The following is a 25,010-nucleotide window of genomic DNA, read 5'->3' as shown; positions in this document are numbered from 1 at the left end:
TGGGGTGGGGTGGGGTGGGGTAGGGGTGGGAAACAAGGACAGCACAGGAAGGAACCTTAGGTGCTGCCAAGATCTCAGTCCCCTTCCCGTGCTCTCTTACTGATCTTTTCAACCACTGCTGCCAGAAGTCAACAGCAAGAAGGTAAAAGCAGGAAGATCTGGGAGGCATAGGGGGTTCTTCTGCTTAATTCTCTCTCGGTAGGAGGCTGAGGCTGAAGGGGGAAGAGTTCAGAGGGGGGGTCTACCCATCTACAGCCTAGCATTGTGCTCAGCCCAACAGAGAACTCAGGTGCTAAAGGAGGAGGGAAAAAAAGTGTGTAGAGAAGTCTCCCTACCCTGCTTCCTCTATCTCTTCCTGATGACAGGCTTAAAGGCCAATGAGAGAGTGTCCCCTCCATTGTCTCCCTGACAAGCTGTGTGACACCACACTTTCCTCCACAGACATGCAGCCAGTCCAGAATGGCAGAACCAGAGGTTGAAACTCTCAACCTCTGTTTATAAGCTACCAGGGATGACAAACTGAACGTGAACCCTGGATCCAGGAAAACCTAGAAAGCTCCATGCTGGCAGAAGCTGGAGTGAACAAACCCAAGGCCAGCAGGCTGTTTAGGGTCTCTCCGCCAGGTTCTACAGGTGTTTTTCTACTTCTACTTCTTTTCTTTTCTGAGACAGTGTTTCTCAGTCCTGGCTGTTCTGGAACTCACTTTGTAGACTAGGTTGGCCTTGAACTCACAAAGATCTGCCTGCCTCTGCCTCCTGAGTGCTGGTATTAAAGGTGTGTGCCATCAAGCTGGGCCCCTAGAGGTAACTTCTTGATGCTTCCCAGAGGACTGATCATCCCAGAGAAGATGCCAGAGACCTCTCTGTTGTTCATTTCCTATTTTTGGTAACAGGTAGTGAGGAGATGGCCAAGTTCACCTGGGTTCTGCATTCTTGCCTATTTCCTACCTATGTGACCCTGAGGGAGCTAAACTACTTTTGTACTGTACTAAGTCTTATTGTCTTAAAACGGATAGTTTAAACATCTGCATATTGTGAGCTTTTTGTAAGATGCTAAATACTTTGGGACCAAGTTCTATGGATTTAGCTTTTGATAATACTACCATCCTGCAAGAGATGACCAGTCAGTAACCCCACATATGTTTCAGGCTCCGTTGAAGCCTGAGTTTTTCAGCCACAGCTCAAGTTGCCCTTAACTGAACTTGGATTTGGCATCAGGGGCCCTGTCTTCAAGCCCGGATTGGGCTGATGGCCTCTTTAAGCTCCAATTTCTTTGTTAATGAGATTGATGAAGAATGGAGGATATTTGGAGGGACAAAAGCAATAGGGAGCCATGAACTCTAGAACCCATTCAGAATTTAAGCAGAATTCATACTCAATGAGAGCTCCAATCCTTGGTTTTGAGACCCGTGGCAGGACAGGTGAAGGGTCCTACATCCACTGCTCCAACGTTTTTCCACAACATCACACACATTCTCAGGGGGTTCTTATTAAATCCTAAACCCCTTCATACACACACACACACACACACACACACACACACACACACACACACAGTCATGGATCAATAGCTTCAATGTTTAATATCATAGGAGATACAAGTGATTGCTGTTAGAGTCTCAGTGCTGGGCTCAGAAGGGTAAAGCCTTCTGAGTGGACAATGGGGTCTCCCATCAATTCTTCTCCTGGGAAAGAGGGGCTATTGAAAGACACTGGCAGGTTTTCCTGGCTGGCTGGACACCAGGGTGAAGATGAAGACTGAAGACGGTCCAGGGTGGGACCAAGCAGAGCTTTTTATATCTGACTAATCATATTCGGTCCTGCATGGTGGCTCCTGGTCCAGGGAGTGTGTGGTGGCTGAAGTTCGGATGTTGACCCTACTTCAGGGTAGGGTTGTTGATCCACCTAGAGAGTGGCAAAGGCACCATCTGGGCTTTCAATACTTTGCCCTACATTGGTGGACCTTACCCAGGGCAAGATTGGGAACAGGCTGCATCTTACTGGACCCCACAACTCTTGCTAGCTGTTCTCCTCCAGCCCCCCTAGAGCATTTTAGGGCTCATCTCAGTTAGGCAAATGATCTGGGGCCTTATGGGAGGTGTTGGTTGAAGGGAACAATCTGATAACAATGGAGATTACTTACCTGGAATGCACAGAGATCTAGAGTCCATCAACCATACACACACACACACACACACACACACAGAGAGAGAGAGAGAGAGAGAGAGAGAGAGAGAGAGAGAGAGAGAGAAGAGAGAGAGACAGAGAGAGGGGGAGGGAGAGAGACAGAGAGACAGAGAGAGAAAGGTAGACAGAGAGAGTGCAAGACACCAAGAAAGAGGCAAGAGGGGCAGGTAGATTCTAGAGCTTTTATTGAGAATCTTAGGAGAGATGACCAAGAATACGAAGCCTAGTGCTGGACTCTTCGAATGGACTGCAGCTGTCCAGTATGCGCCTGTGTGCCAAAGTCACTGTAGGTACGAAACTCCCCACTGTGCCGGTCTCTTTCTAAGACATACTGGTAGCCTCGGTAGCCTGGATACTGGTAGGCCACCCACCTAGGATGTCGGGTAAGAAAAATGGGTAGTGAGTAGGCTGTGTCTCACTCTTACCTGTGTGGTCCCATCAGTAGTGCCCCTTTCTGGCTACCAACAGCCAGCTCCTAAAAACATTGTTTCCGCTCTGCCTTTTGCTCTGGGGTCCTCTGTGATCTATCTTGGCCTGGTTCCTATACCCTTATACCCTCCTGGCTCTTGGCCTATATTACCTCTTCCAACTCCTCCATTCTCTTACTTCTCCCCCTCCACCCTCCACTCCCTTTGTTAGTCTCTAGCATCCTCCATCATCTCTCCCCCCCCCCCACCCAGTCCCCTTCAGCCTTCTGTTTTGTTCTCACGGACTTCCCACACTTCCCATCCCCCCTTGTTCCAGCCCTGGGACTCACGCTCCAGAGCTGACTTTGAGGGACCCCACATCTTTGCTGGTCCAGCCCATGGAAGGCAGTGATGGGTAGTCATCACTGAGTTCAAACTTGCAGCCCTGGAAGTTTTCCCCCTCAAAGAGTGTCACACGGCTGTCACTGTGGTTCTGAGGCACAGAAATGGGGGTGGGTTACAGTTATGTCAGGCCCTCCAAAGTGCTGTTCTTGGATACAGCCTTAACCCTAGCCACCCACTTCCTGCTCAGCACATGTCATGCAGCCATGCAGGCATTTCAGGTGTTCACCCTATCAGCTCCCAGTAGGTCTGGCCAGATGGAATGATCCGAGTCTCCACCTGGGTCCTACCAAGACACAGAGTTATGTGTGAGGCCTAGGGGATTCCCAGACATTCCTTGAGGTCAACACTAAAGGGAGTCTTGTGACAGTAGCCTTTTTGTTGTTGCAGTCTCTCTGTTTTATTTGTGGTAATGAGGATCAAACTCAGGACCTTGAGTATGCTAAGCTGGCTTTCAACTTGTGTTCCTCCTGCCTTAGCCTTCAAAGTAGATGGAATAGGCATGTGCCAGTATTGCCCATCTAGGCCTATTTTTATGAGGAAATCATGGGTTCTGAAGAAAATGCCTGGCCCATTGACCAGGATATTTTTTAAGGGTTGTGTTGACTACCCAACCCCTTGCTTGGCTTCCCCATCACTGCCTCTCAGCTAAGGAGTGCTGGATGGGACAGTCAGAACAGGTGGGCATGGCAGTGTTGGTTGCATCTGACCTTCCTAGCACAAGGGTCTTCCTCCTGAAGGGTTATGGTCCCTCACAGCTCCTTGAAACCAAGAAAGTGGACTGGACTTGGTCCTCTGACCTTCATCATCAGCCCCAGGACTCAAAAATACTTAAGTGAGAATGAATGGAGAACCAGGACCTCCTCTCTGGGACAGTTGACTCATTATTACACACACACACACACACAGAGAGAGAGAGAGAGAGAGAGAGAGAGAGAGAGAGAGAGAGAGAGAGAGAGAGAGAGAGAGAGAGAGAGAGAGAGAGAGAGAGAGAGAGATGTGTCTAACGCACAGAGACATGCTGATAATACCCTTGACTGAATTCTAGCATCATCTGCATATTAACACTTTTGAGTGTATTAAGTCACATTATGGCTCTGAGCCCACTTCTAAGACTGTGTATGGGGCTAACAGCAGCCACCTCAGCCTCCTAGGGCCGTGTGACATCTTACACCTTAGGCCCCTTACACCTGTAGTGGGTTGAAAGCAGAAGGACCCCAGCAGGAGAAGAGGCGGGCCTCTTGGTGCTGTCCGTGGTGCTGATCCAGACCTGTGCACGCAATCCCAATTTTCAGACTTTTTGTTGTTGATGATGTTGTTGTTGCTCCGGAGTAATGCCACTACCACCCACCTGTTTATTCATACATCCTGCTGGGAGTGGGAAGCAGGCTTTTCAAGGCACTACGCTTTGACTGGGGCCTGGAGCTAGGAAGCTGGAGATATGGAGGGGGAGTATAGGGGGCTGGGAAGAGGGTGAGGGTTGCGGGGAGGAGCGGGCTGTGCTCACCGCACAGAGCACTGGCCTGAAGGACAGCAATTGGTTGCTGTGGTGGCCACTACTGCCGCTCCACGCATTCCAGCAAGGATAGTCTCCCTTCTCTAGAATAAACTGCTGTCCCTGGAAGTCAGGGTACTCGAAGGCCACCCATCTGAAAAAAAGGAGAAAAGGAACTGAGAGGCATCTGTTCACTGTCCCTCCCCACCATCATCACCTGCTGGTTAAAAAGACCCAGGGACCGAATCTCTTTCTCCAACTCTAAACCATTCCCCAGAGACACTCAGATCCTCTGCAAACTGAAAACCCCAAACGGTGCTTTCTGGGGTTGGAAGGGCCTAGGCTTCCCATTCATGGTCCACAGGTTAGAAGGAATGTTCCCGGTTACAAAGATCACTGGACAAAGGACTTTTAAAAAAATTTTTATGTGTCTGCATATGGAGGCAGCCAACCCCCCATCCTGCTATAGTGGCAAGGGAGCCTCAGCTCTCTCCAGGACCCCAAGCTGGCTTCTAGGATACCAAGGTGGGGCCAGAAGAGAGGATCTGTCTCCACAAAGCCTCCTAACAAAAAACACTTTGGAGGCTTCAGGGTGGGGCCCCAGAGATTGCTTCTTGTCTTTGTTTTGGAGAGGGCTGGGAGAAAAAGTTTCTCTCGTTGATGAGTCTGTCTGTGGGCATAAGTGGAGTGTAGGTTAAAGTCTCAGGCTCTGACTTTGGCTAGGAAGAGACCCTAAATTAGACGCCCCCTAAATTAGCTCAGCAGCCACAGCAGGATCACTCACGCGCCGTTTTCCACCTTGACTGAGCGCACCCTGCGCAGAGCTCCTCGCTCACAGACGTTGGCACAGTCGCTCAGCAGTCGGCAGCGACGACCCTGGAAGTCCTCTTCGTCCCAGAGCGTGAGGCAAGCAGGCGCGGGGCCCGGCGCGGGGGCACTGCTCATGTCGCTGCAGATGGGAGGGGCAGGATCACCGGCTAAGCTCTCCAGAGCCCTCTACTTAGTCTAAGTCTGCCCATTCCCGGTAGGGTGTGAGGAACCTAGGAGTTGGATCCCGTCTGGCTCTGGACACGGGCTTCCGGGAGTTGGGGAGGCTTCCTTTGTTTCTCTCTCCCTCTCCCCAGTACCGGATACTCACCGGATGGTTGAGCACCGCACGTACGGAAATTGGAGAGACTGCGCGCGAGCCTGGTGTTCACCGCTTTATACCCACGTCTGGCTGCCTCTCCCCTTTGGGATCCGGGTGGGGTGGGCGAGCTGAGTCAGCTGGCAGGCTTTGGTCAGCTCTGGTCTGCATAGGCAGCGGAGCCACCGATCTGGTCCCAGTCCGCCTGGATGACAACGGAAAGTGCTGAGGCGCACATCGCGTGTCCGCAGGAGCCCAGGCTGACTCTGCGCTTCCTTTCAACGCGGCCTAAGCCTGGCAGACACTCCTGGCCTAAGGACAGAACACTCACTCCCTGGCACAAACCTTCAGGCATGAAGGCTAAGCCTCAAGTTTAGCCTTTCCTAAGATGACGCGAGCCTGGCCCAGCAGGGTTCCTCCTTAGGGCAAAACTCTCGAGGTGAAGATCTTTCTCTTGGGAGACGATAGGGAGGAAGAGGAGAAGATCCTTTTCTAACGACCCTACGTGGAGTCCCTCAGGCCTGCTTTCGTTGCTATTCCTTTCTTCCTGGGCCGGGCTTCCCAAGGAGTCTTCTCGAGGCCAGGCCTCGCCGCCAGGCGGCACTAAGCAGAGAAAAGCACCGGGGAGCGCGGGGATTTTAGGAATACAAGTGCCAAGGGAGGGTTTAACTGTCCTAGGTACAAAGAGCATTTTAATCTTCACCACCACCCAGGAGACTGCCAGCCTCGCCCCCCCCCCCACTCCTGTCCTTCCCGGAGGCCCCAGAATCCGGAGCTCTGGTCCTAACAAAGGCGGCTGCTAAGGCAAGGGTGGGATGGGACGACAGAGGGACAGAAAAGGGTCAGAGCCCCAAGGAGGTAGCTGCCATTGTAGCTGTTAACTAGACACCGGCTTCTTGCAGATGCTTATTAGTGAGATGCTGTCTCAAATACTTTGCTACTTTAGTTTGCCAAGTACCTCCTTTAAGGACTCAACAACCCGGGCGTGGTGGTGCATGTCTGCCTTTAATCCCAGCGCTGGGAAGGCACAGGCAGGTAGATTGCTATGAGTTCGAGGCCAGCCTGGTCTACAATGCAAGTCCAGGACAGCCAAGGCTACACAGAAACATTGCCTTGAAAAACAAACAAACAAACAAACAAACAAACAACCCCCCCCAAATAAGGACTCAACAACAGCCTGGTGGATTCAGTTTGCACACACAAATGTAGAAACTGAAACGGCCTTATTCACATTCATAACTGACCAGTTTCAGAGAAAGTCCAGCCTTTTTGTTGTGTTGTCCCCACCCCAACCCCAATCTCTGGAAGCTTACCCACAGCACCCAACCTAAGTGCATCCACAGCCCAAAGCCTTTACATTTGCTTGCACTTTGTGGTCCCAGGAATGTTTTAACCACGCGTTCTTGCTCTTGGCCTGGCTAGCTCCTCTGCCACTTTGTGAGTGGTGCTAGATACAAAACACTACCCATCGCATGTTTTCTCTCTAGTGTTTGTCACTCTAAAGATAACCTCCTCTTAGCTTACAAATTCACGCGGCTGCTTCCTTTACTAGTGTGTAAGCCCCACACTAAAGGGTAGGCACTGTCTGCCTTGTTCCCCAGTTATCTCCGGCACAGTACTGGATAGAGTAGGAATTCAATAAAACTGGGGTGAATTAACAAGATGGCCAACTGTGGGCCAAATGTCTATCTACGGGGAAGAAGTGTACAAGAAAGTCTCCAGTGAGGTGGGCGTGATGGTTTCCCCCATCTTACTAATCTCATTTCTGAAGTTCTGGCCTTCTGGGGGAGAGGAAAGCATCACCCCCTTTAGGCCTCTCCATTCACTAGTGAGAAATGGCTGTTGGGAGTCACATCCAGGATCTTGAATTGAGGCTATAACCCATGCCAGGAGAACGAGGGTGGGAAATGGGACAAGCCTGAGTAGGTTTGATTGAGGGTGGAGCCAGATGACTGTCCAGCCAACTGACTGTACCCTAGAGGGGGCTAGACAAACACAAGGGCTGTGATTATTCCCAGACCCTAGGGGAAAGCCCAGGCTCCATACAGGGCAAGAGCTAATCCCAGATGCTTAGTGTTCTAGCTTCTGCTTTACCTTATAAGTCCTGGCTGCAGCAGAAGTGAGGTTTGAGGCAAACAACAACAACACAAGACAAAACAAAAAATGCCCCCCCCCCAAAAAAACCCAAAACAAACGCAACATCATCTCACCTTCTTTCTTCCTCCATCAGACAGTTCTAGAGGTGGTCACTAGGGGGCAGAGCCAGTCTGTACTGGCCAGAAAGCCAGACTAGGGAGGAGAGGGGAGGGAGATGATAAAGCAGAGTCTCTGGTGGTGACCACATCTGTGCAGCTGGTGATGGTGGGGATGTGTTTGTGTTTATCACGAGCTGGGCCTGAGGCAGGAGCAGCTTCCAGTCCGCGTGCTGGTCAGTATCCCTCAGAGATGTGTTTTCACTCCAGGATTTGTCAAGAAGCGGAGGGAAGATAAGATTCTCCTTAGAATTGGGGGGTAGCCTGGGTCTTGGGGGTGGTGGTGATTTTTGTGAGAAGCCTACCCTTTCCAGTTGGAAGCTCTCCTCTTGGCAGCAGCCAGCCTCTCCCTGTCCTCATCAGGAAAATATGTAGGTCTCACCACCCATCCATGGCTTTTAGTTCTATCTACAGTCAGCTAAAGGACTTGTCTGTCACCACCACACCTGCTGCTACCACCTACAGCAACTGGGGTCCCATGTCCCCCTAAGCCTCAGAGACCAAGAAAGGGAAGGCACCAATAAAGGGCAGGGGCCAAGAAACTCTCCAGCAGCCCCCCCCCCTTACACTGTGGTATACCAGAAAAGGACTATGAGACAGTCTTTTTCTGTGCTGGAGAATCTCCTTCCCTTCCTGTATCCTCCCTTCTCCACCAGGCTGGTCCAAGCCCAGCCCCTAGGCTCCCCCTCGCGCCCCCTCTACCCCCACCAGCTGTTTCTGTTTGTTTTCCCAGATCCGTTGAGCTTAGAGCTTCCTGAAGGATGGATGCCCAGGTGGCTTTGTTTGCCAGCCCGGTACCATCCCTTTCCCTTCCTCCATAGCCACAGATTTGACATTCAGGGAACAATTAAAGGAAAAAAACCCACAAAAACCCCCACAAAAAACCCCAGCAACCTCAGATCTATACCTCAAATCACCTAGAGATCTCACAAGGACCTCTCGTCATGGCAATTTCCGCTCTGACCCCACTGAGGTAATCATCTCATATAGGAACCTCTAGCACACAAACTCCAGAAGTCCTAAGACCTTATCTGCATCCCCTCCTTACTCTACTGTCCTCCCCACCCTGTGATTTTAAGAAAATACTCATTCCAGGTTGACTCTTAGATCCACAAGAAACAGGCTTGAGCTTGTTTCCGTACAGATCTCACACTCCACCCATGTGGGGACCAGTAGACTCTGCAGATAAGTGCCCAGACCCAATCCTGAGTTCCCCGTCACATCCCCATCTCAGTAAAGGTCCAGAGAATGCCTAGGGAAGAGGGCTACTCTGTGGAGAACCTTACTTCTCAGTGCTGCTGGACAGTTTCACAGTTTCGAGGCACTGGTGGCCTGATCCCACCTCTTTCTCTCATTTCACAGGGAAATTATCTAGGGCCTTGGGGACTGAAAATGCAAATTCTGTGATTGGTGCCCTCTGTCCACCCCAGTCCCATTGGCAGCCTTTCCTTTGCTGCCTGGCTTCTCTTGTCCCCCCCCAACCCCCCCCCCAACAGGCCGATGTGCTCCTTCCCTGGGGCTGTGCAAGCCTTGTCTCCCAGGAGACAGAGATAACTCAGTTCACCAAGCAGATGGGAGCCCCGCCCACGAAGGCCCATTATTCTACGCTATCTTTTCTGTTCCTCAGTAAGGCTAGAGAACCCAGATCCCCATCCAGAGAGGTGAGAGGCAGCTTTCACTGTGCACTCACTTTGACACAAGGCCGCTAGGCTCTTCTGTGATGGCAGGGAGAGGACACATGCACACAGGTTCACAGTCAAGTAGAGGCAGAGGCTTCCTCAGTAACACGTACATGGGAACAATCCCACAAACTTGATGTGCGAACTGCCCTGTCCTAGGACTCAATAGACACATCAGAGTCTATTCTGAGGTCTGTTGTAAAGACACATTTGTCCAGACATTCAGAAGTCTCAAGTGGCAAGCACACTGGGGAGAGCTCTCACTGCCTCACTGCCGCACACATGCCCCCTCTGCAGTTACCCAGAGGCTAACTGTTAGCTGTGATCACAAAGGCACAGAAAGCTAGGGTGGGCTCTGGAGCCATGCTGCTGCCTGAGATCAAATCCTGGCTCCACTGTTTAAACATCAAGTGGCCCCCACATTACCTTTCTGTTTGTTTTCTCCTCCATAAAATGGGAATCATTGTCTTGACTGCTGTGAGGATTTAAATGTATGTAAAACACAGAACCACCCATTGCAATATACACTCAATAACAGGTAGCAGTTAATGCTGGTGTGTTTTCAGGTTAGGGATGTCTTTGTCCCACACTTCTGGGATGGGGTGGGGTTGGATTGGGTCAAGGCAGCAAGCATAGCCCTGGGATCATTAACCTCCTTTTCCAACCTAAATCCTGGTTCTAGGGAAGCCAGCGGGGCACTCAGTGTGCACCTTTCACTTACCTCAGACCTCCCAGGAACCCTTCTGCTCACTCAGTTTGACAGGGTCAGGGCAGGTGGTCCAAATCCCCCTATTCTTGCTCAGGCCTATGCTGTTGAGGGGAGAAAAAGATGGGGAGAGTGGAGCTGAAGGTATGGTGGCTTCTAGTCCCTCTGGTTTTCTTTGCTCCATAAGCAGCCTTTGCCAGCCCTCCTCCCCACCCCCACCCCCACCCCCTGCTTGAGACGTCAGTTTTTAACCTGTAAACTAAGATGGCTGCTGGAGGGGGCCTCTCCGTCATGCCTGCCTTGATCCTTCCCCGTCTGAGGAAGGCTCTCTTCCCTCCCCCATCCTGCCCCAGGCTTGCCCCACCTGCCCTACCAGCTAGCTACCCACCTGGCCTAGACAGAGTGAGGGGGCGAGCTGCGGTCTCCATGGGGACTAATCTCCAAGAAGGTCACCACAGCTCCGGTGCTACCCTGGCTGCATAGGGATTAGCACCTGGATGTGAGCCCCCACTCCTGTCTCTCTCTGTTCTCACAGAGACGGGGAGAGGCCTCTAAGCCCAGAGGTTCCAAGGCTGAGCCAGATGCACTGCAGGGGTCAGGGTGGGGCAGCTGCTCAGCAGTGACAGGAAGAGGAAGGGTGGAGTCCTGCCATCTCTGTTCAGGGACCGTGGGTGTGAGCTCTATGCCTTTTCATCTTCTGGCCCTTAATGGGAGGACAGTGTTCATCCCACCAGCCCTGGTGGTTGCCATCTGGGACCCACCTCTGTATTGTACCCTCTTCTCACACTTTCTTCCCCCTCCACCACACCTCTGATTTCCCACTTTACTCCCTAGACCTCTAACTCCCTGAGGTTCCCATTTTCAGGTCTTTCACAAGATTCTCTGTCTCTGTTTCTATCTGTCTGCCTCTCTCCTCCTCCTCCTCCTTTTCCTTCTTCTTCTTCTTTTCTCTCTCTCTCTCTCTCTCTCTCTCTCTCTCTCTCTCTCTCTCTGTGTGCGCGTGTGCGCGCGCGCGCGCGCCAGTCTGGTTTCTCTCTGGTTGTATCCCCCTAGGTCTTGCCTCTAAGGTCAGAAGGTTCAGTCCTTTCCCCTGGCCTGCCAACGGGCTCTCCTTTGGTTGGACCTGACTTGGCTCTGAGCTGCACTCTCTTATCTGCCTTTTGCTCTTGTTCTCAGGACTCTCTCCTCTCTTTTTCTCTCTCTCTCTGCCTTCCCCCTGGCCATTTCTCCACTGCTGGTTCCCCAGCCTCCCCACCCCCACTCCCCAATCTCCCCCGCCTCCCAGAGGGCAGCAATTCAGCTGATCAGTCCCTTTCCTCTTCCCCCTACCTGTTCCCTCCCCTTACCAGGAGTGCTGACAGGGAAGACAGGAAGCAGGCTCTGGCTTGGAGCAGGAAGGGGGAGGGGCAGCCCGCACACCAGCTGCTGAGTACCCCCCCTTTTCTGTCCTAGCACCTGCAGGCTTGCCAGGCGCCTACAGACTCCACCTCAGTCTGACAGGGGGGAGGAGGAACCCAGAGGAGAGGCCAGATGCCCCGTGATGGCCTGGAAAAGTGAATCATGGAAATGGGTGTGGGGGGGCATATGGGGGAAGGAAGCTTAAGGAAGAGGCTGTGGCATCTGTCTCCAGGCCAGATCCTCAGCCCACTGCATGCTCTCTCTTTTGCCACCCTACTTCCAAGGACTGTTTTTTGTATGCTCTGGGACCATTCCAAGGACAGGCCTCAGTTGTGCAGTCTCAGGATCTGGACACCATCCCCCAAGGAGTGTTTGTTCCATGCCATGGTTGGGGGAGGGGAGGGATGTGCCACCAAAGACACAGGGAAAGGTGATCTAGGCTGCCAACAGGTAGATCGCTCAGTGCCAGCAAGAACAAGGAGGAAAGACCGTGCCAAGGGAAGAACCTGGCCGTGGATGCCAGCCTGGGGGTTAAAATACCCATCTGAGGACACCTGGATCTAGCTTGGTCTTGGGGGCTCTTTCAGTCAGGAGCCCTTCCTCTCCTCATCGGAGACACTCTACAGCCTCCCTCGGGGACTTAGCCGTTCCTGTGGGGCCTCTGGATAGCTAGGGTTTGGGCAGTTAGAGTTCATGGTGGCAGATGGAACAAGAAAGCAGCTCTAGGAAAGACTGATTTAGGATCCTCCTTCCCATCCTCCTGGTACTTTCTGCCTTAGTGTTTAGGTTGCCACTCTCCACCATTGCCTCTTGACCCTAGTGGGAAACCAGCCAGGGGCTCCTTGCTGGGCCGAATGAGGAGGAGCCTCTGTCTCCCCTTAACCTACAGCTGGTCTTTGTCACCATACATTCTCAGGAGGCAGAGGGGAATGGAAGGCACCTGGAATCACAGGACAGACTCGCTCATTCCTGGCTGGCCTAGCCTCTTCCTCGCCCCCCCCCCCCAGGCCTTGGTGCAGAGCTTTTGGGTTTTGGCTTCTCTGCCAGAGTGTAAGACAATCCCCTTCTTGCAGGCCAGGTCACAGCATTTTAAGTAACCGAAATGGGGGTGGCCCGCTCCAGATCTGGGTTGTGGCTAATGATCCATGGCCGGACTCTGGCTGAGCTGTGCGCTGCTGCCTAGACCCAGTCTAGCCCGTCTGACTGGGCTGCACAGAATACAAAATTATGGGTTTTGAGAAAGGTGGTGAGCTCCTTTCTGTTTCTGAAGACCCTGTGTTCCTCCCCTTCTGGTGTTTGCTGATCTCAGATAGGATCGAACTGAAAAGACTGAAAGAGAGACTCGGGAAGTGACAGAAGTGAATTTTTGGGGCGGCAGCATCAGCATGGAAGAGATTTAAGTCTGCACAGAAGTCCTCGGCTCACCACACGCAGGTTTACCACACCTCACAGTTCTGGCACTGACTCTTAGAGGGCCAGGTTAAACGGACTCAACAGAATGGCTAAGAGCCCAGGAACCAGGATAAAGAGGTTAGTGGAAGGCCTCATTTTTGTGAGAAACAAGGCTGACCGCCTCATTTTGCAAACAGGAGATCCAAGAGGCTGGGAAAACACTTGCCCAACGCCACAGAACTCGCCAGGGCAGAGCGAAGCTAGACTCCCAATTTCCACCTTCAAGAGGGGATCTGTTCTGGACCTCAGCCTATCCGGCCACCCCTCTGGAACCTGCTCAGCCCGCATTACCCTGCAGCGAGCTGTGCCTAACAGCTTAGAGTCTGCGGGCAGGGCAGGCGGGGCCTAGGGGGAGCCGGATGTCCCCGGGGCACGGTGCGCAGTCTCTGAGACCCGTATGGTGGCGGCAGCAGGTAGATGCTTGCGTGGCGATCTGGCCGGCCCCGGGGCTGAAGCTGAGAAGCCGCCCCTGCCTCACGCGAGCCGAACGAACAAAACGCTCAGGTCCGGTTTGTGCGAGGGGCTCGTCGCGGGGCCGGAGCGGAGGACCCGGGGCCAGGCGGCAATCCTCGGCGAGTCTGGTTGATGATCTTCGAGTGCAGCGCCCTACAGCGCTCCGCTAGCCGCCCTACAGGTCTCACCTGTGCGCCGCTGTAGCTGACACGTCGGCTGCTGCTGCGGACGCAACAGGTGCACACCTGGCTCGCCCCTCCCTCCCGGGCCACCCTCCAGTTCTTCTGCCCCTCCGCCCAAACCAGCCAGGCTTGGCTTCGTCCCCAGCCCACACCCCGGAGCTTGTGCCCGAGCTAGGGCTCAGTGCACTCTTATACTGCCAGTTCAGTCCCCGCCCCTACACACACACACACACACACACACACACACCTGTCCGGGCGCCGTTTGCTTGGGGCAAATATTGACTCATGGAGGCGGAGCTCAGAGACCGAGCCTCTGCAGAGGCCTTGGCAGCGGCAGCGGCACCGGCGGCGAGGGGGCAGGCGAGGGGGGGGGGGAAGTAAGGGGGTAGCGGGGAAACGGGGGTTTAGGGGAGGGTGCTGGCGACCTGAGCGCCTCTGGAACAACACCAGATGTCACTTTTCCACTCACCTGGCTCTAAGCTCAGGGAGGAGCAGAGGACTGAGGTTGCCTGGCGGGTCTTAGGGAGAAAACAGAGGCAGACGTCCTAGTGAAGGCAGGACATCTCAGGGTGTGAGGATTGGTTTGTAATGGAGGTCGCTTAGTAAACGTGTGTTGCCGGCTAAGCCATGGCTTTAAATGCTGCCAAGATCCTAACTCTGGTCGGCTACTGTCTACTTCAGTTTCCCCTCCTTCTTAAATTTGTTTCTTTTGATTTTTGTTTGTTTGTTTGTTTTAGACAAGGTTTCTCTGTGTATCCCTGACTGTCCTAGAACTATTTCTGTAGACCAGGTTGGCCTCAGACTCACAGAGATCCACCTGCCTCTGCCTCCCAAGTGCTGGGATTAAAGTCATGCATGTGCCACCACCACCCAGTTTCTTCTTAACCTCTTAACGGATTTCAGGGAACCAGGTTGGCCCCGGAGGTCCTGGTGAACAAATGTGGAAAGGAGTGTGCATCTGGCCTCCACGGCCACCTGTTTAGCCCACCAAGCCTAGTGCTCCATTCTTATCTACCAGGATACACTGTAGCCAAGATGAGCTATGCCCCTCCCAAAGCGCCCTCCACTGGCCAGACTAAGTCCGGCACCCCACTGCGAGTATCAGGAACACCTGCCAGTCAAGGGGAACTGCATCCTCCTATTTCTAAAGGCCGAGTGGATGTCTGTAGTCCACACCGACAGTTCTCAAGTTCCACACATCTCAACATATTTCTTTCTCTAGGCAGGAGGAAATAAAATCCAGGTAGATGGGAGAGGCACTAAGTGCTTTACTTGTAGGATGGTAAAGAAGGGACCAGGGGCAGTTTAGGTAGGCAGATGAGAGGGGCTGGATGCTGTCACCAGGAAACCATCAGTAGAGTGCTGCATCCCAGAGCTAAGCGCCTCCCTTTGTTGCTGGGTATCTGTCCTGCAAAAGAGAAAGCCACAGGTGGGAAATGAGGGTGAGGCTTTCAATGGCATCTGAACCCCTCCAGCCAAGCCCTCACCTCTGCAGGCTGGCGGGTGGCAGGGCAATGATGCGGGGCCTCGAGGTGAGTACCACCTCTCCACGGCTCGCCTCCACCAGTATGTTCTGGATCATGTTCTCTAGTATTGCTTCCTGCAGGTTGGCAAAAGCTGGTAGCCTGGGAGGAGGGTGTCGCTCTTGTTATTACAGTTACAGGCCTGCACGAGTGGACTGTGCAGTGGGGTCTGCACAGACACCCACTGAGACCCGCTACCCCCAACAGCAATACCATGGGGCATCCTGTTACAGTCTCACAGATGCTAGCTGTGTGGCTAAGATTCAAACCTAGGCAATGCCGTTGTTGTCCCAGAGCCAGGTTTGGAGCACCGTAGTGATGAAAGGGTGCAGAAGAGGCTGTGTGGGGCTAAGGAATCCCAAAGGGACAGAATATGCCTCCACAAAAGGCCCCAGGAGAAAGTGGTATCCGAAGAAGTGGTGCTCGCTCTCTGATCCTAACTGTGCATTGAAGAGACTTTGAAGATGACCGCCCCATGCCTGGTAAATGCTACCAATCAGGTATCACACCGTACGCAAAGCTGGGCTCTGCTCTTTTGAACTGCCTCACACCTAAATCTTACGCTTACCAAGAGGTTGTCAGTAGAACCTGTGTTAAGAGAGTCACAGGCAAGTTGGGGCCAGCCTCAGTGTAAGGTTTTCCCAGTCCTCGCCTGGTCCCCACTGCTCACCTTCTAATGCCTTCTTTCTCATCATTTTCTTGCTCCTCCTTCATGATGACTCTCAGATTCTGATGCCATTGCCACTGAAGGGACTGCTGGGACCCAGATGGCTGTGTGGTGGCCTTAATCTCCGACCAGGTCAATTTTATACCCTTCTCTATGTCCTCTTCCATTTCTTTCTTGCTCAACTCCTCCTCCTCTTCTTCCTCCTCCTTTGCCTCCTCCTCTTCTTCCTCTTCCTTTTCTTCCTCATCTTCTTCCTCTCCTAACTTCTCAAAGATGTTCTCCCCCTGCTCTTTGCCTTTCTCACCCTCATAGCCGCTCGAGGGCAGGGACAAGATTGGCATTAAGTACAAGCTGCTCTTTTGGGCCAGAAATTTGGCTGACTGCTCATTCCAGAACTGGCAGAAGTAAGGCACCTGCTCAACCAGGCTTTGGTCCACAGCTTCATGGAAATTCTTGTCTTCCAACAGGCCTCTGGGCAGGGGGGAGGGGGGAGAGAGAGAGAGATGGAATCTAATGAAAGGCAATTTTGGCTTCTCTGTTGCCCAAGGGACAGTTCTGGCTACTGGTTTTTATTTATTTATTTATTTTGTTTTTCTTTGTTTTGTTTTTACTATCAAATGCTAGGGCATGGAGGAGAGCCCTTGGAGCAAGGCATCTTTGAGCCCTGTGGTGTCTTAGAGGTGAACAGGGTGTGTGTAGGCAGAGCTAGCAAGTCAGAGTTACACAGATAGAGGGCAGGTCTCCTGAAGTCCTAGGAAACTGCCTCTAGACATCATCAGACTATCCACAGAAAGGGAGAGAATCAGGACTCAGCCCTGAAGCTCAAGCTAACCAGCTCTATGAGACCGGGTCTATCCCAATGGTCCCCCAGTAGAGGGATCTTGCAAAGGAATTCTCTTTTTCTCGGTGAGAGAAGTTCCTGGGCTCCAGAATCTTTTTTTTTTTTTTAAGATTATTTATTTATTATGTTTATTTATTTATTTATTTATTTATTATGTATACAGTGCTCTGCCTGCATGTACATCTACAGGCCAGAGGAGGGCATCAGATCACATTATAGATGGTTGTGAGCCACCATGTGGTTGCTGGGAATTGAACTCATGACCTCTGGAGGAGCAGTCAGTGCTCTTAACCACTGAGCCGTCTCTCCAGCCTGGCTCCAGAAACTTTGGCTGACTCAGCTGGAGAGATGTAAAGGTGAGAATGAAGGTGCACAGAGCTGTGAGTACCTGATGATGGTGGCGAGGCAGTCAACCACAATCTGCTTCTTCTGCCCTGAGATAGAGTACCCTTTGTCAGGGGGCTTGTCCTCAAAAGGTTTTGGCTCTTCCCCGGAGGGTTTCTTCTTTGGCAGCTCCCTGGAGTAGACCATGATATCCTGAGTGGACTTGGCAACTGTCCAGTCATAAGGCTATAAATATGCCAGGCACACTCCCGGTCTTAACAAAATGTAGTTAGTGTACTTGTAGAGCCACGCCCAGCCGTTATGATAGAGCAGGATCGAGGAGGCTCCAAGTTGGCAAAAGGACAGAGTGGGAGCCTTGGTGGATTCCTCAGGGACTTCGTTACTGTCCTCAAAGGGACCTAGGCAGCAGTGGTGATAGTTTGGGCCCGTAGTGCCCGATGACTGTCATCCCCCCTGTTCTAGCTTCAGCCCTTCCTAAAGGCTGTGTGTGGACATCACTGTTCTACAGTGCGGGAGAGGATTAAGACTAGAGGAAGGCAGGTGGCCCATGCTTCCCCAGGAGCTCACCGGTATAAGAAGTAGCAGGGAAACTCAGAGAAGAAGTTGGTCAGGTAGTAGTCAGTAGCATGGGCCCTCGCAGTGAGGCCTAGACAGAGCAGGCCTGGCACAGGTGGTTGAGGACACGGCCATATTGTCTTCTCCTTTGACACCTTCAGGTTCCAGCTGGCAGGGCGGCTGGGAGATGGTTGGTTTGTGATGGGAGGCAGCGTCTTTGGGAAGAGGCAGGCATGGGCCACAGGGCAACTATAATCCCACTGTCAATGGGGTCCCCTGGCATAGCTCCCTAGAGCTGTGGACCCGCCTGCTACTTTCCTCCCTTCTGTCTAGGAGGCTGGCTTAGGGCTTGTCTCTGAAGACAAGCAAGAACTCTTTTTAGTTACCCCAACATTGGCCTGGGGATTTCCGGCTCACCTTGTATTTCTTTGGAGGTTCATGGGCTTTATAATATGCTGTGTTCTGTAAGAGAGAAGCCAGCTTAGGATGTGACAGCGCCAGCCATGTCCACTTCCACCTCTCTGGATAACCAGACCTTGCACCCCGCTTGGTTTTTGCCCACCTCCCAGTGCTACCCTCTTGTAGAGCCACCTCTGGGTAAGTGTCTCCTGCCTGGGGATGGACAAGGAAGAGCTGCTCAGCCAAGTGAAGGGTAGAGAAGGAAATGTGATTGAAACGTAGGGAGGCTGGCCCCAAAGGTGTTTGCCCTTGGTACCCTGGGTCTTTGGAACTCAGAGAGACAAGGAAACAGCCTGCGTTCTGAAGAATGCAGCCCCACTTCCATGTATGCTGTGTAGTCATGGAGGGCCCATGCTTCCAGGGGAAGTTCTCTGAGAGTTCTATGTGCTGGTTACAGAGAAGAACGAGGGGTAAAGACATGAGTGTAGGCAGGCAGTAAAACGAGGGGGAACCAAGATGTTTTACATTTACTCTTTGTCTCCCCGCAGCTATATAGTAGCTTGTGTTTTGGAAATGGTCTCTGATTACTGGGCATAGCTACAGATTAACACTCACAGCAGGGGCTCCTAAGTGGCTATTTCACTAGCATTACAGCATATTCTAAGAACATCTATTGTTGACTGGGTGTGGTGCCTCATGCCTGTAACCTGGGCACTTAAAGAGGCTGAGACGGGAAGTGTTGGATGCCTTTAATCGCAGCACTTGGGAGGCGGAGGCAGGCAGATCTCTGTGAGTTCAAGACCAACGTGGTCTACGAAGTGAGTCCAGGACAGCCAGAGCTCTGTTATACAACGAAACCCTGTCTTGAAAACCAAACCAACCAACCAAACCAACCAAACAAACCAAACCAACCAAACAAACCAAACCAAACAAAATTGAATGCCAATGCCCCATATTTTGTATAGGAAAGAGGAGCAAATGCTACAAAGAATCTCATTGTTCACTCAGCTCTAACTATTAGCAACTTGTGGCCAATCTTATCTCATCTGTCTCTCACCTATGGATTACCTTGAAGGAAATCTCTAATTTATGTTATTTTCATTTTATAGTCGAGGGACTGAGAGGTTACATAACTTAGTCAGGGTCACATAATTAGCAAAGGCTAAAGCCAAGAATCAAACCTAAGGCTCTCTCTAGAGCCTGCACCTGAAGCCACTAGGCCACAGTGTTCTCCATCAGAAGGTGAGCCCTGTGTGTTCCCAGCACTCAACAGGCACGCACAAAAAAAAAAATCCTTCTGTGTGGAGCAGGGAATTGCCTGCCAGCTTTCCTCACACTCGGTAGGTCAGGACAGCTGGGGGAGCTGCTAAGCCCAGCCTAGTGAGCAGAATGTAAGCTCCTAAAGCAGGCTGGCCAGCTTCCCACGGAGGCCTACCTCAGCCGGTCACCAGCACCGCTATCTCCCCTGGTGGGATCCAGGGATGGGAGGCCCGCTCCACCCTCCTCACCTTGACCTTCCTATCTGTGATGGTGAACTCCACCTCCTGCCGCGCCTTTTCTTCATTCCACTCTTGTAGTTCCTTGTGATACTGCCTCATGAGTTCTTGCCGGTACACCTGGGCCCAGCACAAGGCGAGAGAAGGCCTAGGTCTGGAGGGTCTCGTCTAGAGCTTACCTTGGCTCCTCAGCATCCTCCTGCATCCCATACCTGGGAGCTGTGTCTCAACCCCTATGTGTTTCTCTGTTGCTGCTTCCCCACCTTGCATATCAGGTCCACACTGTAGAAGCTGGCATGAACCGAGGCCTTCAGGGTCACTAAGATCGGGGCTGCCTCTTCGGGGGCCACCTCTCCTTCCGCGGGACTCACAGATACCTGTGGATTTAGGAAAAGAGGCTGTGGGTTTGGAGGAAGGATGGCAGAGGATAGGTTGAGGCAAGGTGGCACAAGATAGGATGGGACGGAACAGGATGATGGGATGGTACAGGAAGGACGGGATGGGATGGAGATAGGACAAGGACAAGGTGGGATGTGGTGAGGTGAGATGGGGCAGTACAGAATGAGTCTGCAGCTTTGCCCTAAGTGATGGCTCCAGGAGCAAATGGAGCCTCACCTCTCCAAAGTCTAAGGTCCTTGGCTGCCAGGTGAAGACAATTGTCTCATTATTGGTGATGTTGTTGAGAAAGAGCAAGCGGCTACACTTGCTTTGCGCAGGGATGTTTCCCAGGGAGATGTGAGACTGGGACAGGAAGATATTCTGTTGTTGAAGAGAACATCGTGTCAACTTTGGGAGCGTGAAGAAGAACCCATAGAAACATTACCAGTTCCTAAGCATTTCCAACTGGCCGGTTACTGTTAGGAGTTTTCTGTGCATCTGACCCTCACAGTGTGGTGAAGGCACAGTTGTTCTCTTGAGTTGGGTGTGTTGCTAAACTCCAGGGGGCACAGGTAACTTTTCCAAATTCTTCTCACATGCAGAGCTAGGATAACTCCCAAGAACCTCACCCCAAAGCCTATTGGGTCGTGGGACCTCCAGTGTTGATCCTGAATTAGGGGTCTAATGGAGCTCTTAATGGAAAAATGTGTAGTGTAGGGGATCCGTGGATAGATGGTTGTATATAGATAGATACATGGATGAGTTAATGGTATACGAGTCAATGGGTAGATGGAAAAGTACATCTGTGGGCAGTGAATAGATGGGTGGCTGGATGGTGGGTCAGGCCTCCCAACCGTAAGCAGCATGTGGACCAGAGGCAGTACTAGTGACCACTGACATCTTGAGCATCTGAACCCAGGAAAGGGACTGTTCTATCTGAAGATGGTACCTAAACTAAGAGGATTTCCTTATGAATCTTGCAGTACCCCTCAGCCCTGTGCTCACAGAAAAGGATGGGATCAGGGTCCTGAAACAGGTGGAGTGTCCCAAGCAGGGATACCAGACATGGGCCAACAGTGTAAGCCTCTTACACAGCTGGTGCTGTCTTTGAGGCTGGAGCCAGGCTAACTCCAGGTCTCGCCCCTCTACCCCTCCTTAACCTATCTCCTTTATCTCCCCAGCCTCTCTAGCCTTCAGTACTGGCCACCCTTGACTTGAAGGCCCTCTGTTGCCTCAGGCTTTCCCAGCTCCCTTTCTCCCACCTGCCCAGGAACCATCAGCCTAGAGTATACGGAGCTACTATCCCACGAGGAGATGTTGTGGAAAGGAGCAGTGTCACCCATGACATGGGGGTCGTATCCCACTCCTTGGAATCGGATGACAGCTGAATTCCATCCAAGAATGTGTATGGGTACATCCACCTGGGAGATTACAGAGATGGGGAAGGCAGCTGGTGAAACCAAGACACAGTGAGGAAGTCACAGCTCCAACCACAACCACCCCAATATTAGCCAGGCCACTGCTCACTGTGTAGGTCTTGGCCTCGATGGGTGAGAAGATCCACAGGATCCGAGCAGTAGTTGCTGGCTGGATCTCCCCTTTGGGGTTTAGGCAGCAAAAAATAGGATGATCAAAATTTTTTTCTTGAACCTGTGTCAGAACGCTGGTCTGGACATCGTATGTCACAGGTACTGAGCCGCCATTATATAGCTCATAAATCTGCAAGGGCAGGAATGGGGGAGGGGAGGGGAGATAGTTAGCCTGTAGAACAGATGGCCTAGGATACTTTCCACTCTGGGGAGGGCAGGGTATCCCCACAGTGACGCTGAAGGTCTCAGAGCCCTTATGGCTCAATACCTGGATATTTAGTCTGTAACACTATAGGATAATCAGAAATTATACTTGTAAAGCAGCAGTTTACTTCCTTCATTTGCCCTCAGTTTACACTTGCCAAGTTTATAAAAGACCCTAGTGTGTATGTCCTTGGCATTTGGGTTTGGGGAAAATGTCCACATACTTATGCCTCATCCAGACCCTTTATCTTCTAAGACTTTCAATCTAGTCCACCACGAAGACTGTCGCTTTCGGGGGCTGGAAAGATGGTGCAGTGGTTAAGAGCACTGCCTACTCTTCCAAAGGACCTGGTTCAATTCCCAGCACCCACATGGCAGCTCACAACTGTCTGTAACTCCAGTTCCAGGAGATATAACACCCTCACACCAATCCACATAAGTTAAAATTAAATAGTTTTTAAAAAGAGAAGACTGTCACTTTCCGTGCCTGTTATTAGAGGAAGTCTTGTTTAAAGAGAGTAGGGAAGGGTTCTGAAAAACTGAAGACTGCCTTCAAAGGATGTCTTGGGGGAAAAAAACCCAACAACAGAGCTATTCTGGTCCAATGCTTCTTTTTAGAGCTAAGAATACTAAAGCCAGAGAGGAATAAAAAAAATTTACCCAGGTTTGTCCCTGGACTTTTCTTCTCTTTCTTAGCCTGGCACATCTCACTGATGTCCAATTATGGTGCTATAGGCTGGATGTCTGTGTCCACTCTTTACCCAAGTGCATAGGCTGAAAACTAATCCTCACTGCAAAACTCAAGTTGGTACTGACAGCCCACATCCTCGTTGCTGGCTAGCTCTCATAGCATGGGGAGTTGCAATGTGGGCTGCCAGCAGGGAAAATCATCAACAGTCTTAATTGTGAATCTGCAAACTACAATAATGACCAGCATGGCAAAGATATGCCCGGGGTGCAATAATGACATGAGCATTCTGGGGAAACCAGGGACTTTCTGATTAGATTTAAGGCCCCTCTCTACAGGAGGAAATGTATGGTTTCAATTGACATGGTTTAAATGTTGTGCATGGTTTAGAACCCATGGTGGGACATCTCTTACAGGCCCCAGAGGTAAACTTGCTACTATTATTTCTTCTAAATGACATCAAACTGCCCCTTAACTTTGTATTGATACACCCTTACTTAGTGCAGTTCTTAAACCTCATCAGAGAATTTTCTTTATGCAGTGGATGGTTCACACAGAAATTCACAACTGATCAGAGAGCAGAAAATAAGCAGGAAATAAGTTGTCGATGTAGTGCTCAGCTACAAATGGGCCATCTGTGTCATAACCTCTTTCAAGGCTTGGGGACTGTTGCAGAAGACAGGCAGAAAGATTGTAAGAGCCAGAGATGGGTAGGACTGGGACTGAAGTAAAACAGCATCTTTTGGACAGGACAAGATGGATGCACTGAGGAATTCACAGCACCTGTGATTACCTGCATAAGACCAAGCCAGTTGACCTTCCATCATGAAGGGAAGGAGGGGTTCGTAGCGCCCCATCCCTACCCAACTGAGGAGCTACTGATGGCTGGCTGAGCTCCAGTGGAAGGCTCTACACCCATGACAATACATGCAACAGATATTAGACTTAGTGGGTTATTAAAAAAAAAAAAGAGGCTAGGTGTGGTGGTGCACATCTTTAATCCCAGCACTCAGGGAGGCAGAGGCAGGCAGATATCTGTGAGTTCAAGGCCAGTCTAGTCTACAAAGAGATTCCAGGACAGCCAAGGCTACACAGAGAAACTCTGTCTTGAAAAAGAAAAAAAAATGATGTCCATCTCTGGACTACACACACACACACACACACACACACACACACACACACACACACACACATACACACTAACATGTATACACACATGCACATACATGTAACTATACATGTACATAGACACATACAAACCTGTACATACACATATACACACACATAGACATATACACAAAAGTTAGGTTTGCAACTTCTAAAGATTCATAGTCCTATCCTCTGCTCTCTGGAAAGATGTGCAATGGTTTCCAAACTGTGGCTGAGGCCTCTTAGCCAACAGGTCTGGATAAACTGAGTGGGGTAGTTGGCATTTAAAATAAAATAAGACAGGATAAAATTTAAAAGACATTATTTGAGCCATGTATGATGATAAAATATATCATTTGTGTAGTCCATGATCAAGAAGATGGAAGATCCTTGAGCTAATGGGGAAAAAATACTTCTGCATGGGAATGGAGCCTGGCTTTAGTGCCAGAAGGTTTTGGCCATCTGTTTCATGTGGGGCAGTGTCCATCATCCTGAAAGAACTGATATAGACACAGAGACAGAGACCAATCCTCAGACCTCTTAGTGACAGGATCGCACAGACCACTGACCTGGCGTGGAGGCAGCGTGTCACCGATGGGAACAGGGATGAACTGGTGAGTGGTGGACGTGAAGTGCACGTACTTCTGCTCTGGCCTTACCGTCACACCTATGAAATGTAGCTAGAAAGAAAGAGCCCGTGGATGGCATGCTGCCCTGCAAAAAAAAAATGGGCGTACCCAGCAGAGATACGGTTCCCAGTTCCCCAGGGGCCACCACTCCCAGCTCCTCTCAAAGAGCTCCTGCAGGCAGTCCCCAGCAGGACCAGGGTGGGAGGTCTCACCAGGATCTCCCGACCATGGGACACCTTGAAGAGCACGGAGAGGTGATCAGTGCCGATAAACAGGTGGCTGGATGGGAGGAGACAAGTTGGACCATGAATTCTGGGGTCTTCTTTGAGTGGGAAGACAAATGTAGCTTTGAGCCAGACAACCACCTCTGGGCTGGGATGAGGCAGGTATGACATAGACATCCCTTGCAGGGGATGGCCTCCCAGGGGGAATTTTCTCGGGTCCCCTGGAGTCATACAGAGAAAAGGCAGGGCTAGAGATCTCTTGGAAGGAAGGGCACGGTAGGGGGGTGCAGGAGCACCTGTATTTGAGCTCCACCATCTGCTCCTGGCCAGGGCTCAGGCTTCCAGTCTTTGGGTTGATGGTGAAGAGGCAGTTTTCCTCTACACGCATTTGGTGGAGCTCGGTACAGTTAAGCTCGGCTTGCTCTACCCACACATCCAGGTCCAGCTGCTGGTCGCTTGGAAAGAGGAAGGCCCTGGAGACGGCAAATGGGAGGAGTGAAGCCAGGCAAAGCAAAGGCCAGTTGGAAAGACAGGCAGAAAGAGGAGCTTTCACCACACCGCTTGTGCTTTGCATCCCTGTTTCA

At 51.4% G+C, this 25,010-nt stretch overlaps 2 protein-coding genes across 14 annotated transcripts in view; both read right to left on the bottom strand.

Annotated features, from left to right (window-relative positions):
* Positions 1–2,373: 2,373 nt before the first annotated feature.
* Positions 2,374–13,564, bottom strand: CRYBA2 (crystallin beta A2). 8 transcript variants are annotated; one of them, XM_084778550.1, is made up of 12 exons: positions 11,601–13,564; positions 10,643–10,957; positions 10,270–10,358; positions 9,560–9,709; positions 9,156–9,255; positions 7,828–8,073; positions 5,963–6,220; positions 5,630–5,822; positions 5,276–5,440; positions 4,504–4,645; positions 2,945–3,087; positions 2,374–2,558 (listed from the first exon to the last, which is right to left on the bottom strand). In XM_084778550.1, exons 9-12 carry the CDS (start codon positions 5,434–5,436, stop codon positions 2,411–2,413), a joined length of 594 nt encoding a protein of 197 aa, XP_084634676.1. In that variant the 5' UTR covers positions 5,437–5,440; positions 5,630–5,822; positions 5,963–6,220; positions 7,828–8,073; positions 9,156–9,255; positions 9,560–9,709; positions 10,270–10,358; positions 10,643–10,957; positions 11,601–13,564; the 3' UTR covers positions 2,374–2,410. The 8 variants fall into 8 exon arrangements, with proteins under 8 accessions (XP_084634676.1, XP_084634673.1, XP_084634674.1 ...); XM_084778547.1 differs by lacking the exon at positions 11,601–13,564 and adding an exon at positions 8,175–8,224 and having other exon boundaries at positions 10,643–11,492; XM_084778548.1 differs by lacking the exon at positions 11,601–13,564 and adding an exon at positions 8,175–8,219 and having other exon boundaries at positions 10,643–11,492.
* A 1,429-nt stretch (positions 13,565–14,993) lies between these two features.
* The window catches only part of CFAP65 (cilia and flagella associated protein 65), a 30,427-nt gene continuing 20,410 nt past the window's right edge, over positions 14,994–25,010 (bottom strand). For 5 of the 6 annotated variants that reach the window (XM_084778457.1, XM_084778454.1, XM_084778458.1 and 2 more), the window contains 14 exons: positions 24,723–24,899; positions 24,415–24,481; positions 24,143–24,253; positions 21,471–21,662; positions 21,206–21,364; positions 20,181–20,324; positions 19,829–19,942; positions 19,578–19,685; positions 18,088–18,132; positions 17,683–17,885; positions 17,159–17,287; positions 15,933–16,400; positions 15,227–15,364; positions 14,994–15,147 (listed from right to left, as the gene is read on the bottom strand). In XM_084778457.1, coding sequence (XP_084634583.1) covers positions 15,045–15,147; positions 15,227–15,364; positions 15,933–16,400; positions 17,159–17,287; positions 17,683–17,885; positions 18,088–18,132; positions 19,578–19,685; positions 19,829–19,942; positions 20,181–20,324; positions 21,206–21,364; positions 21,471–21,662; positions 24,143–24,253; positions 24,415–24,481; positions 24,723–24,899 — 2,158 coding nt within the window. In that variant the 3' untranslated portion in view covers positions 14,994–15,044. Of the gene's footprint in view, positions 15,148–15,226; positions 15,365–15,932; positions 16,401–17,158; positions 17,288–17,682; positions 17,886–18,087; positions 18,133–19,577; positions 19,686–19,828; positions 19,943–20,180; positions 20,325–21,205; positions 21,365–21,470; positions 21,663–24,142; positions 24,254–24,414; positions 24,482–24,722; positions 24,900–25,010 lie in introns of those variants that run through there. The other variant, XR_014778510.1, reaches the window with a different exon arrangement.

Source organism: Acomys minous, assembly GCF_964271855.1.
Source record: "Acomys minous genome assembly, chromosome: 4".
Taxonomy (NCBI): Eukaryota; Metazoa; Chordata; class Mammalia; order Rodentia; family Muridae; genus Acomys; species Acomys minous.
This window is presented reverse-complemented; position numbering and strand designations above follow the sequence as displayed.